The sequence below is a fragment of the Maniola jurtina genome, chromosome 13, assembly GCF_905333055.1.
Source record: "Maniola jurtina chromosome 13, ilManJurt1.1, whole genome shotgun sequence".
Classification (NCBI taxonomy): domain Eukaryota; kingdom Metazoa; phylum Arthropoda; class Insecta; order Lepidoptera; family Nymphalidae; genus Maniola; species Maniola jurtina.
The window spans coordinates 1811432-1824996 of NC_060041.1; the positions used below are offsets into that span (position 1 = coordinate 1811432).

General features: G+C 39.2%; 1 protein-coding gene across 4 annotated transcripts in view; it reads right to left on the reverse strand.

The window, feature by feature from the left end:
* The window catches only part of LOC123871206 (rhomboid-related protein 1-like), a 31753-nt gene that overhangs the window by 11353 nt on the left and 6835 nt on the right, over positions 1-13565 (reverse strand). For all 4 annotated transcript variants that reach the window (XM_045914855.1, XM_045914854.1, XM_045914852.1 and 1 more), the window contains exon 2: positions 1939-2197. In XM_045914855.1, the coding sequence (XP_045770811.1) occupies positions 1939-2197 (259 nt within the window). The remainder of the gene's footprint in view (positions 1-1938; positions 2198-13565) is intronic.

Here is a 13565-nt window from a genome sequence, read left to right on the forward strand (position 1 = left end):
TTGATGGCGAGCACGTTTTGTCTAGTGGGTTCGGCCGTGGCTAGTTACCATCCTACCGGTAAAGCCGTGCCACCAAACGATTTAGCGCTCCGGTACGATGCCGTGTAGAAACCAAAGGGTATGAGGTTTAATAAAAACTGCCATATCCCTTCCAGGTTAGCCCGCTTCCATCTTAGACTGCATCATCACTTACCACCAGGTGAGATTGCAGTCAAGGGCTAACTTTTATCTGAATAAAAATAAATAAAAAAACGTAGATTTTTGCTTGAGCCAAGCATGTAGATCGTTCACAATGTTTGCTTGATACTTGAATCAAGCATATACGTGCTTGATCCGTGATTGATGCGATTTTAAATTTTTGTCTTGACAATCAGGTACAAAATGATGAGACAAGTGCCTCTTGCTTGCTCAAGTTGCTAGACGCGTGTGTCGTGCTGCTTGAGCAAGCAAAACAAAATAACGTGCTTGCCATCAAGCTGCTTGACCGTTTTGGAAGCCCATTACAGGTATTCAGCGTGCTGCGTACTCAATGTAAAATCGCACTAGAGAATATAACATGTCTCAAGATTATGGTTGAAAATCTTGAAAATACATATTAACAGACATTCAACAGTTTTCTCAATTTATCCAAAAGTTTGTGATAAATATGTTACAGACCGTTCACTATAACTTGTCTCTTGCAGTCATGTTGGCACTAATGCATTTCACACAATAATAAACCCTAAGTTCTAAGGAATTGCACCTGACAAGACTTCGTCTGTGTTGGTGTTAGCTGGCGGGCGTGCTCTGCCTTTTTGGAGTGTTTTTTTTGTTAAAACTGACTGGAAAGCGCTCTAAGGGGGTGCCGTGCGTATGTCGGCGAGCGCCGGCACAGACGGGGTTCATACTTGTATAGTTTAACTTTAGAGCGCTTTCCAGTCAGTTTTAACAAAAAAAAAAAACACTCCAAAACGACAGAGTACGCCCGCCAGCTAACACCAACACAGACGAAGTCCTGGCTAATCTTAGTAAAGCCAGACGAGAGAGAAAAAAAACCTGACAAAGCAATGGTGCCAACATGATGGCAAGGGACAAAATATAGTAAACTGTCTTTAGTGCTGATTTTGTTGTACCATGGAATGCTCAATAGTTTTTTCCAGATTATACACAATTTTTTTAATTGATATACACTTATGATAGCACATTTCTCTAGTGTGACCTTACTTTAGCAAATAATGTTTTAATTTTACAGCATTGCACATGCGAAAGGCTAATGACAGAATCTATGTGCATGCTACTTCATACAGGTAAAAATTGTACAAATGACATAGAAACCTAAGATATAAGTACTTAGGTAAATTTTGGCATAAACAAAAAAATAAAATAAGTAAAATAAGTGAAACTGAAAATAATTCGTTTTAAGCGGGCTAGCGGCTAGATTCTGGACTAGTATTCAAGTATGTAAGAACACTTGCAATGTAATTTCTAACCATCAAAACTCTGGTACCAATACACAGCTGATGTAGGATGGTGTACTTACAGTGTACTACCACCACTACGAATACCATTTATACGTCGCATCGTAAAAGCAAAATTATCGCCGCCTAAAACCGAATGTACCTACACCAGTGAAATACAGACTATTGCTTGACGTTAAGATTTTAAACACAAGAACAACAGGACTCGTGCTATCTCGCTCATATAATTCGTGCGAACAAAACAACAACCAAATATAGCGTCTGTACGCGCGCTATGATTGGCTAAAGTATTTTCGCGCCATTCAAAAATAATACTGCTGCGCAGGTACTTCGGTGTAACATATAAAAGTGATAGAGTGGTTAACGTAGTGGGTAGCACTTAAGTTTTACTTCATTATTCTACTGCGTGCTACTGTTCGTTAATCCAAAAAAAAAAAAAAATAGTTCTGTACCAGGTTTGCAGATTCGAAAGGAAACTCACCGATCGTATCGATAGGATCTCGATGCGGTATAATCGAGTGGACATATCGCGCCACAAAATGGCCGAACACAGCCTTGAGATCCGGGTGCTTCATCATATCCACGAACTCTGCAAAGTCCAAGTACCCTGAGTTATCTCTATCAGCTAGGGCCATGATCTTCTCCACCACATTGTCTGGTAAATCGTGGTCGTACTCCCGGGACTCGATGATGTCTTTGAGTTCCACGTATGATATTCGCCCGTCATGATCGCGGTCGTACTGAAAAAAATGGTCACAATTAATTTTATTCGGATTCGTCTGTATATTATCTTAATATTTAACTAGCTTAGGCCCACGACTTCATTCGCGTGGTCTACACCAACCCTCTGTTTTATCCCCCTATGAGTTGAATTTTTAAAAATCCTTTCTTAGCGAACGTCATAATAGCTATCTGCATTCTGCATTTCTCAACCTGATCCGCCTAGTGGCTTGAGCTGTCAATCAGTCATTCAGTCAGTCAGTTTGTTAGTCAGCTTTTCGTTTTACATATAGGTTTCATATGCTACTTCGCTATTCAGTCGAAAAATTCAAGAAAGTATAGTCTACATATACAAATGACCAATAAAAATTATGAAAAGAAGAAAGATAAAGTGTCTATTTCGAGCCACAGATAGTACCTACCTATCTATAGATAGTTATAAAAAAAAAACAAAACAAGTGTAAATTAAAAATTTATAACACCCCCGAAGCACCCCCGACGATCCAAAGTATCTGAGTTTTCCAAAACATCATTTTCAAATAAATAATTATGTATTTAGGCAACGTCCATCTTGACAGCTTGACATTTGTCTATTGACATAATATTATGAACCTAACGGTTATCTAACCTTCTTTTCTACAAGAAAACTAGAAAAGAGCTGATAACTCTTAAACGGCTGAATCAATTTTTTTAGATTATAACTAAGAACACTCTCGATCAAGCCACCTTTCAAACAAAAAAAACTAAATTAAAATCGGTTCATTCGTTTAGGCGCTACGATGCCACAGACAGATACACAGATACACAGATACCCAGACACACAGATACACACGTCAAACTTATAACACCCCTCTTTTTGGGTCGGGGGTTAACAACATGCGTGGTGTGTTGACAAAACGGACTTCATGGTGTGTGGTGCAAAAACCGACTCCTAAACGTTGGCAGCGTCTGTGACGGGAACACAGGCATAGCTTTTGCCTCCCATGGAGTAGAGTGGAGAATTATAAAAGGTTTGGCGAAAATACTCAAAATGTAGTGAAATGTGAATAGTACCGCTTTACATTACAATGTGTTAATCTGGCATTAGGTCAGCGCCAACACGGATGAGTAACCTACTAACTCACTTTGAAACTAATGTTTGAACTGCACATATTATGCCAATCGTACAGAGTTACCGTTATCACGCCTCGTAGGTTTAGTGGCTCGCTTCTTGGGCGGCGGATTATGAGGTCCGGGTTTGATTCCCGGGCCTCGGTAAAAAAAGAAATTCTCAGTAGGTAGTTAGGCATCCCGGAGTTCGGGAAGTTGGCGGTATTAGGGTACAACCAATCAGACTTGAGAGGTGACCTGCTAGTCGCTTTCGGAAAAGCTGCATCAATCATTATTACAATCCCAGTTGTTGTGATTGGCTAAAATGGTATTTTTATGGCAACAATTCATGGTAGCCAATAGTGAGAGAGCATCAACCAATCAGAGGTGATAGCATCATACTGTAGCTCTCAAACTACCACAGTAAGGCCCCTGATAATTATTTTATCACGTCGTCTATCAATAATCTGATTGGCTGAAAACTGAAAACAACATTACACCCCCGTGTCTCCGAAAGTGATATGAGTGATATTATATCTGTCCTGCCCCTGATCTCTCTTCAATCGTTTCGGATTACCATCCTTCGGACTATGAGAGTGAGCGAATAGAGAATGCATCAGTATTTTATTTACGCACACTTTTGCTTATATCAGCCGACATACGGTCATTCAGAAGCAGAACATAATAACCGTTATCAACTCGAAAATTAGAACCTACTTAACGACGACGTAGGTACCTACCTGCCTCTAATACCCACTAGAGGTACCCTAGTAGTGGGTGTGTTGGTGGGAGTTTACCTACTTTATAAAGAAAACCTACGTGATGATGCCTACAATATGTTATATATCTCTAGTTTCTTTTCTTGACCCAGCGGTTTACAACCTACGTTGGTAACAATCAGTCAGATTTCCCTTTATAATCGATACTTTTACGAGATGATGCCCGCGACTTCGTCCGCGTGGTTTTATAAATGCCGTGGGAAATTGATTTTGTGGGATGAAAATACCCTATGTCCTATGTGTCTACCTCGGATGGAAGCTGTACCTGTAGATGATGGCCCACGACTTCGTTAACAAAAACGCAACTTTGATTTTCTGGGACAAAAGTAAGCTACTTGTATGCGTCTCTGAAATGCAAGCCGAATGGGCCGTGAAAAGCTAGCAGACAAACAGACAGCCACACTTTCGCAATTACAATATCAGTAGTAAGAATATTAGCAATGTTAGTCATGACTAATATTCCCCTTTCCCCTCCAACTAAGCGTAAAGCATGTTCTAGGAGTAGGTACGACGAGTGCAACGGATCGGATTTGAACCAGCGACCTTTTGGATTTCAGTCCACTCCTTAACCGTTGAGCTATTGAGGATATTTGTAAATAGTACTCAAATTGGTAGCAGAAAACGGCATTCAGTAGTTACGTGCTTAAAATTCAAATAACATTCCACAACCTACAGTTGTTTGTACGAGAAATGTTATTCACGGTTTCTCCCGCCGAAAACCAGTCATAACTATTTTTATGTTGCTAGTATGATGCCCACTCAAATTTAATAGGCATGATCAAGAATGATCAAACCACTTTTATTAATGAACTAGCTGATGCCCGCAGCTTCGCCCGCGTGGATTGGTCAGATCCCCTGCAGCATCAGGATTGAGGAGTTGGACTCCAAATTTTTTATGAAACAATGTCGCAAAGTTCCTCTATCGATTAAAAAAGAAATGACGCAAATCGGTTCAGAAATCTCGGAGATTTCGGTGTACAATAGGTAGAAAAACACAACTCCCTTTTTGAAAGTCGGTTAAAAAAGTAGCCTATTTTACGCCCTGGTCAATCCTCTACTTGCCTGTGAAAGTCCCGTCAAAATCGGTTCAGCCGTTCCAAAGATTAGCCTTTTCAAACAGACAGACAGACAGACAGACAGACAAAAATTTTAAAAACGTGTGATTCAGTTATGGTATCGTTCAAATAACCATATGAGCTTAATATGAGGTAGTTATTTCGAAATTACAGACAGACACTCCAATTTTATTTATTAGTATAGATTTGACGCAACCAGTGAACGACCAAGCATAGAATTATTCCGTATGCTAAATTATAGCCTTACGAAATCTCTACCGCACGCGTGTATTTGATTATAAGTTGTAACGCCGCTTCATTTTGAGTCGGCCAATCACGGTAGTGGCCAGTGTCGCATAACACACTATTATTGGCGTCACTCAGAAAAGCAGGTATTATTTAAATATTTTTATCGAATTATTGGAATGTCCTCTCCAAAACCAACACAAAAAAACAAAAGTTTAATGTGCAAGGTTATCCGAGAGTTTTAATCTAAACAAACTAATGCCAAAATAAATAATTTAATTAGAGCGTGATTGCTATCACAACATCTAATTATCCAGTTCCCAATCCAAATACCGAAAATATGCGATATCGCTCCGAATCTCAGAAGGAGACTAAACTAAAACCTTCGAAACACCCGTATTTATGCAAGTTCAATCTTGTTGGCCTCCTAGCAACAGATTGTATGACATCGAATGAGCAAAATATCGATTTTATCAAACTACCTGCATTAGATAAAAATTATAATTTTATATTATTTTTGACAACTCAAATCAATTTTTAAAAATAACCTTACACTACGAACAATGATCAATCATGAGCCTTTTGCGATTTATCCTAATTTAATTGGTTGAAGTAACGTGTATAACAGACGTGAGTTTCTCGCCCATATCACAATTGTTAGAAACGCGGTTTCTATGCTTTGTCGTTCACTGGACACCACTCACTGGAACAGATTTGATTTAATGATTCATTTACCAATGGTTTTTGTAAGAGACTGCGAGGATGGTATATTATCCCGCTTCCACCTTAGACTGCATTGTCACTTACCACCAGGTGAAATCGCAGTCAAGGTCAATTTGTCATCGAATTAAAGAGTTCTTAAATAGTTGCACAATTTGGTTGATTCATTAGATCATATAATTTCAGTACAACGTCATCTAGTAGGTACAGCACGCGACAGGTCGAGATGGCAACCGGGCTAGGAAGCGGGGGGACGCCCCGCATACTCGCACGTCACCCGCGCTATCCCGCACTGGGTTTGCGCGGGGACTATAATACGGAGCGTCCCTATTTCCCCATCCATTAGAGAGTTGCCATCTCACTATTGTTCTGTTTTATGACTTTATAGTTGCAATCTATCATCGGCCCGCAACTGAGAACGGGTCTCCTCTCAGAATAAGAAGGTTTTGGCCATAGCCCATAGTCCACCACGCTAGCCAAGAATAGAATAGAATAGAATAGAATAGAATAGAATAGAATAGAATAGATTTTTATTCAAATAAACTTTTACAAGTGCTTTTGAATCGTCAAATAATTTACCACTGGTTCGGAATGCAAGTGCGGATTAGCAGACTTCACACACTTTTGAGAACATTATAGAGAACTCTTAAGTATGCAGGTTTTCTTACGACGCTTTCTTTGACCGTTAAAGAAAGTGATACTTAATTGCTTAATAACTCCAAAAATTTGAGGTGCGTGCCCGGAATCGAACCCCCGACTTCCCGAATAGAAGGTGGGCATCTTAACCACTGCTAGACTATCACGGCTATGCTCACTACATGTACTCGCAACTGTTTTTATTTATTCAGATACAAGTTAGCCCTTGACTGTAATGACACCTGTTAGTAATTGATGATGCTGTCTAAGATGGAAGCGGGCTAACTTGGAATGGCTATGGCAGTTTTTATTAAACCAACACCCTTTTGGTGTCGACACGGCACTGTACCAGAACTCTAAATCGCTTGGCGGCACGGCTTTACCGGTAGGGTGGTAATTAGCCACGGCCGAAGCCTCCCACCAGACCAGACAAATTATGAAAGGTCCTGCTGGAAATCAAACCCGGGACTCCCTACTATAAGACACAGCGCTTACAACTGCGCCAGGGATGTCGTCAAACAGTTTCCACAGATGTAATCGATATCGTTCTTATTCTGAGGAGACCCGTTCTCAGTAGTGGGCCGGCAATGGGTTGATCGTGATAAGTCAATGTCGAATCACCAATTACCAATTTTACTGTTGTGAGTCATACATTTTGAGACATAGGTACGATAGCTATTAGCGCCAGGATGATGGGTTAGTCATCACTCATCAAATAGCTCTCCAGGAATTGAATAGGCATCCTGTTTTATATATTGTTCTTAGTAGGCTATGCTTCATCAGACGCCATTACGATGCCTACTGAAATAATTATAGTCGTACTAGCTGATGCCCGCGACTTCGTTCGCGTGGATTTAGGTTTTTTAAAATTCCCGTGGGAACTCTTAGATTTTCCGGGATAGAAAGTAGCCTATGTGCTAATCCAGGGTATAATCTATCTCCATTCTAAATTTCAGCCCAATCCAGTAGTTTTTGCGTGAAGGAGTAACAAACATACATACATACACACACACACACACACACACACACTCACACACACATACGAACTTTCTCCTTTATAATTTTACACTATTTTACACCAAAAAGGAAGGAAAAAAGAGAAGAGGACGACCAAAGAAAAGGTGGATGGATTGCGTGAAAAAGGATACATTTTCATATTCATAAATATATGCGTATAAAAGGGGTAGATGATATGTTGCTGGATGACAGAAGAGAGTGGAAGAGGAAGACATGTTGTGCCGACCCCACGTAGCATGGGATAAGGTCTGGAAGAAGAAGAGGGGTTGAATTCTCAAAAATCCTGTCTTAGCGGCTGTCTATGTATATTTGCGCGCCAAATTTCAACCCGGTCCATTCAATAGTTTGAGCTGTGCATTTCACATCAGTCAGTCAGTCAGCTTTTCTTTTTGTCTAATATTTAGATCATAATTACTTTCTACTAGTATTTCTACACAGCTAGGTTTTTCTAATAAATTCCTTTGTAATTTAAGGTAGTTTAACAATAACTTGATAACAAATGCTATTTTTAAAAATCAGCAAAGTGTTTGGCAGTATGCCAATTACATTACGCACTAACATAATATTATTATGAGTATAGCGCATGAATGATTGTGGAATGTTGCAGCTTTAAAATAATGCACTATTATACAAGGAATATGTTTCTTAAGTTTAATTCATTATCCACCAAAACAGACAAATATTATAGTACAACATGCAGTATGATATAAACTTCGCGCCCCCCCCCCCCCCCCCCCCCCACTACTAAAGAAGAAGGAAGAGTGAAACGTACGTTGTATTTAAGCGTCATTCAGAAAAAGCAGGCTGTATTATTGAAATATTTTTAAAACGAATTATTGGAATGTCCTCCCAAAACATACGCGTGGGACACAGATCACAAGGCATAGAGCTTATTTGAGTTTTAATCTAAAAAACGAATGGCAAAATAAATTATTTAGTTAGAGCGCGATTGCTATCGCAATATCTAATTATCCAGTTCACGATTTAAACACAAAGGTATTCAATATTCATATCGAATCTCAGCAGGAGACTGATTTTCTAACATCCAAATTCCCTTTTTTATGCAAATTCCTTTAAAATGGTATAATCTCCCTGACACAGTGATAAGAGCTGTGGTCTTATAAACGGAGGTCGCGGGCTCGATTCCTGGCAGGGACAATTTTTTTTAAATATATTTATATAATTTTTTTTTAATATTTAATTTATACAAATGGAAAATTTGAAATTTCTAAATTGTCTATGATCTGGTCTAGTGGGAGGCTTTGACTGTGGCTAGTTACCAGCCTACTGGTAAAGCTGTGACGCCAAGTCATTTTATGATCCGGTATGATGCTGTGTAGAAACTGATAGGAATATGGGTTTAATAAAAACTGAGATATCCCTTCCTGCCTGTTAGCCTGCTTCCATATTAGACTACATCGTTACTTGCCAGCAGGTGAAATCGCAGCTAAGGGCTAACTGGTAATGGATTTTAAAAAAAGCATTTGAGCTGCTGCAGAGGCTTGTAGTGGGTTCAAAGCTTTAATTTCCGCCTTAATCCTGTATCCAATACACAATTTCAATAGTATTTGCTTAAACATTTTGTGTTATTATCTATACGAATAAATAAAATTGGAGTGTCTGTCTGTAATTTCGAAATAACTACCTCATATTAAGCTCATATGGTTATTTGAACGATACCAACACTGAATCACACGTTTTTAAAATTTTTGTCTGTCTGTCTGTTTGAAAAGGCTAATCTTCGGAACGGCTGGACCGATTTTGACGGGGTTTTCACAGACAAGTAGAGGATTGATCAGGGAGTAAAATAGGCTACTTTTTTAACCGACTTTCAAAAAGGGAGTTGTGTTTTTCTTCCTATGTACACCGAAATCTCCGAGATTTCTGAACCGATTTGCGTATATTTTTTTTTTAATCGATAGAGGAACTTTGTGACAACTTTCCCACGGGATTTCAGACCCTAAATCCACGCGGGCGAAGCTGCGGGCATCAGCTAGTGATTAAATAAACATGAGTTGATAAGATAAAATGTTGAGTTCAATGATAATGTAGTTATAAGGAAAGGTGTGTTTTACCATCTTAGTCATAAGGATGGTTTGAAGAACACACAAAAGTGACTCATATTTTTGTTACAATAATTTATCATTTTTAACCCCCGACCCAAAAAGAGGGGTGTTATAAGTTTGACGTGTGTATCTGTGTATCTGTGTGTCTGTGTATCTGTGTATCTGTCTGCGGCATCGTAGCGCCTAAACGAATGAACCGATTTTAATTTAGTTTTTTTTTGTTTGAAAGGTGGCTTGATCGAGAGTGTTCTTAGCTATAATCTAAAAAAATTGGTTCAGCCGTTTAAGAGTTATCAGCTCTTTTCTAGTTTTCTTGTAGAAAAGAAGGTTAGATAACCGTTAGGTTCATAATGTTATGTCAATAGACAAATGTCAAGCTGTCAAGATGGATGTTGCCTAAATACGTAATTATTTATTTGAAAATGATGTTTTGGAAAACTCAAATACTTTGGATCGTCGGGGGTGTTATAAATTTTTAATTTACACTTGTATTATTTATAAAATCAAGTTTCAAATCATATAATCACCATCATTTGACAGTCTCCCCACTGTGACATATTTGGTTGGTTAGTTAAATAAATAAATAAATAAATCTTTATTATTATCTGAACAGAACATTATTTACAGACTTTGGTGTGTAAGTGTGAGTTGTAATTTGGTCCTTTAAGTTATGTGAGGGTTCTAACCTAAAGTAATGTATTTTTGAGTTATGTATTTCCAGAAAAAAAAGGAACCTTTATAGGATCATTTTGTTGTCTGTCTGTCTATTTGTCAAGACCTGTCAAGGGAATCGAAACCTATAGGGTACTTCCTGTTGACCTAGAATCATGAAATTTGGCAGGTAGCAATGTCTTATAGCAAAAATAAAGGGAAAAACCGAAAAGTGCGAATTTCAAAAACAAAAAAAAAAAAAAAAAAGTTAGGTATGGATGGAAATCTTCATTTACTAGTTAGTACACTGATAGAATAATAAACTTTATAATATGTGGTTGAAGGAATAAATGAAAGCATGTAGCCTTCTTACAATATAGAAAAATATGAGAATTAAAATACAGTGTTAAGCTTCTGTTATGAATTTCAAGGGACTGACTGTTTTCTTCTGTTAGAGAGGGTTTTCTTAATAGTAAGAGTGTCAAAATAAGTTACAATTAAAGGTAAACTTATCGAACTCAATAATTAATGTTTACGTTAGAAACAGTTGGGCTTGTAGAAATGTTTGTAAAAGGCGAATTCAGGCCTTCATTAATCAGAAAGGTACCAGTCTATTTGTTACATACAATTTTCATGAAAATTCGGATAGACTTTCACTTACAAACATTGAAGCAACAGTGTAAACAATACGTAACCATACGTGCATTTTACGAGCTGTTACATCCCTCAACTGCTAGCTAAACAGCTGACCCAGCAGCTACTCTATCTCGACCAGGTGTCAGATCGGGTAAGCTGCCGTCAGTCCGGTCCCACAACTCGTAAAGGTTGCACGTCTATTACTATTTCTTTGGAAACCCAAGTATTTTTCCCAGTGTACTAAAATTCATTATATTATTCTGTGTAAAAACAATTTTATTTTTTTTAAAAACCCTGTCGGATTTTCCGTCGTAACATTGGTGGCAGCGCAAAGGGATTCAAAATACAAATCCCTGGACCCTCCACTGGTCCATATAGTGATCTGTGTATTACAGTGATATCAATAATAAGTGTTACTTGTGCTGTGCTATTCTGTGCTCTGTGTCCATACGTGTTCACTGTTCACCACGAAACCATTGGGGACATCTGCAGTTTCTCCGAAATGCAAACGCCAATAATCGCCATCATCGCCGCCCACGTACTAATGTGAGTCGAGCATTTCGCCTTATCTCAAAGTAAACAATCTCATCCGGTCTCACCTTTTAATATGCCTGTTGATAAAATAAGCCCAGAGTCTGTCGAGCAATCTCCGCTCTTACAAAAGGTAACAATAAGGAAAGAATCAAATATTGAAATGGAACTGAGTGTCTTGTTCAAATTTGTGAAGCCATACGACGGGTGTCGCGAAACGTTAAATTCATTTCTAATAAACTGTGACAATGCCATTTCATTGGCCAGTGACGTTCAAAAACCGATTTTACTTAAGTTTATACTATGTCAACTAAAAGGTAAAGCGGAAATTGCTTGCTCCATAAAGGATTTTACCTGCTGGTTGCAATTAAAAGATTTCCTCAAAGAACAATTCTGTGAGAGGAAACATTACTCACATCTACTAGCAGACCTACAAGAGAGCAAGCAAAGCCCGCTCGAAAATGTCAGCCAATTCGCGCTTAAGGTGGAGACGTGCCTGTCACAACTCTTAACGGAGATTTCACTAACCAATGCCGAACCGGGTCAGTTAGCCGGTCGGACTGCAGCCATGGAGGATCTTGCTCTCCATCATTTCACAATGGGTCTACTCCCTCGCATATCCACGATAGTGAGATGCAGGTCTCCAAAAACCTTAAACGAAGCTATCAATATAGCTGTATCCGAGGAGCGTATTCAACAAACTCTGTATAGGAGGTCCCAGCCTGCCGAGAACAAAGGTAACAAATCCAGGAATTCATTTACATCCCTTCAGAAACCGAGTTTTGCGCAACGACCCGCTAACTCTCAAACCAATGACACGTCTTCCAAATCCCCAGTGATTTGCAGATACTGCAAATCCGAAGGTCACGTTCTAATGAATTGCAAAAAACGTGAATACAATAATAGCCGTTATCGTAACCCTCAGGCACAAGCACCGGCTCGTAATCTCAACTCATTCTCTAGACCGGGCCCCAGTCGCGTAAATTTCATGCAAGAAGAGAATATCGAGTCTCGTGATGAGGTAGACACTGGTTCTGAAAATGATTATTCCCCAAATCATTTAAACGAATAAAGGTCCCGTCTTGGTGTCGTACGGGACACCAAAAATTCAAAATCGATGCCAAACCCTCTGTATCCATGTCAAAATCCTATGCATCCGTGTTGGGACGTGCACCCGTGACAAATATCTCTGTATCCGAGTCGAAACCCTCTGTATCCGTGAAGAAAACCTCTGTATCCGACTCAAAACCCTCTGTATCTGTGAAAAAAACCTCTGTATCCGAGTCGAAACCCTCTGTATCTGTGAAGAAAACCTCTGTATCCGACTCAAAACTCTCTGTATCTGTGAATAAAACCTCTGTATCCGAGTCGAAACCCTCTGTATCTGTAAAGAAAACCTCTGTATCCGACTCAAAACTCTCTGTATCTGTGAATAAAACCTCTGTATCCGAGTCGAAACCCTCTGTATCCGTGAAGAAAACCTCTGTATCCGACTCAAAACCCTCTGTATCTGTGAAAAAACCCTCCGTATCTGTGAAAAAACCCTCCGTATCCGAGTCGAAACTCTCTGTATCTGTGAAAAAACCCTCCGTATCCGAGTCGAAACTCTCTGTATCTGTGAAAAAACCCTCCGTATCCGAGTCAAAACCCTCTGTATCCGTGAATAAACCCTCTGAATCCGTGAATACAACCTCTGCATCCGTGACAAAATCCTCCGTATCTGCAAAGAAATCCTCTGTATCCAAGTTGAAACCCTCTGTGTCTGTAAAGAAAACCTCTGCATCCGTGACAAAACCCTCCGTATCCACCTCGCAAGTGAAAATCCAGTCTGAAGTTCGCCGTGAAGAACTCAGATCTCCCAAATCCGATTCTAAATCCCAGAACTTCGATCCTGTGAAGGATTCAAAATCCGACGCCAGTAAAGGTAATAAAGTCTTTGAAATTACTACTAATCCAGAAAAA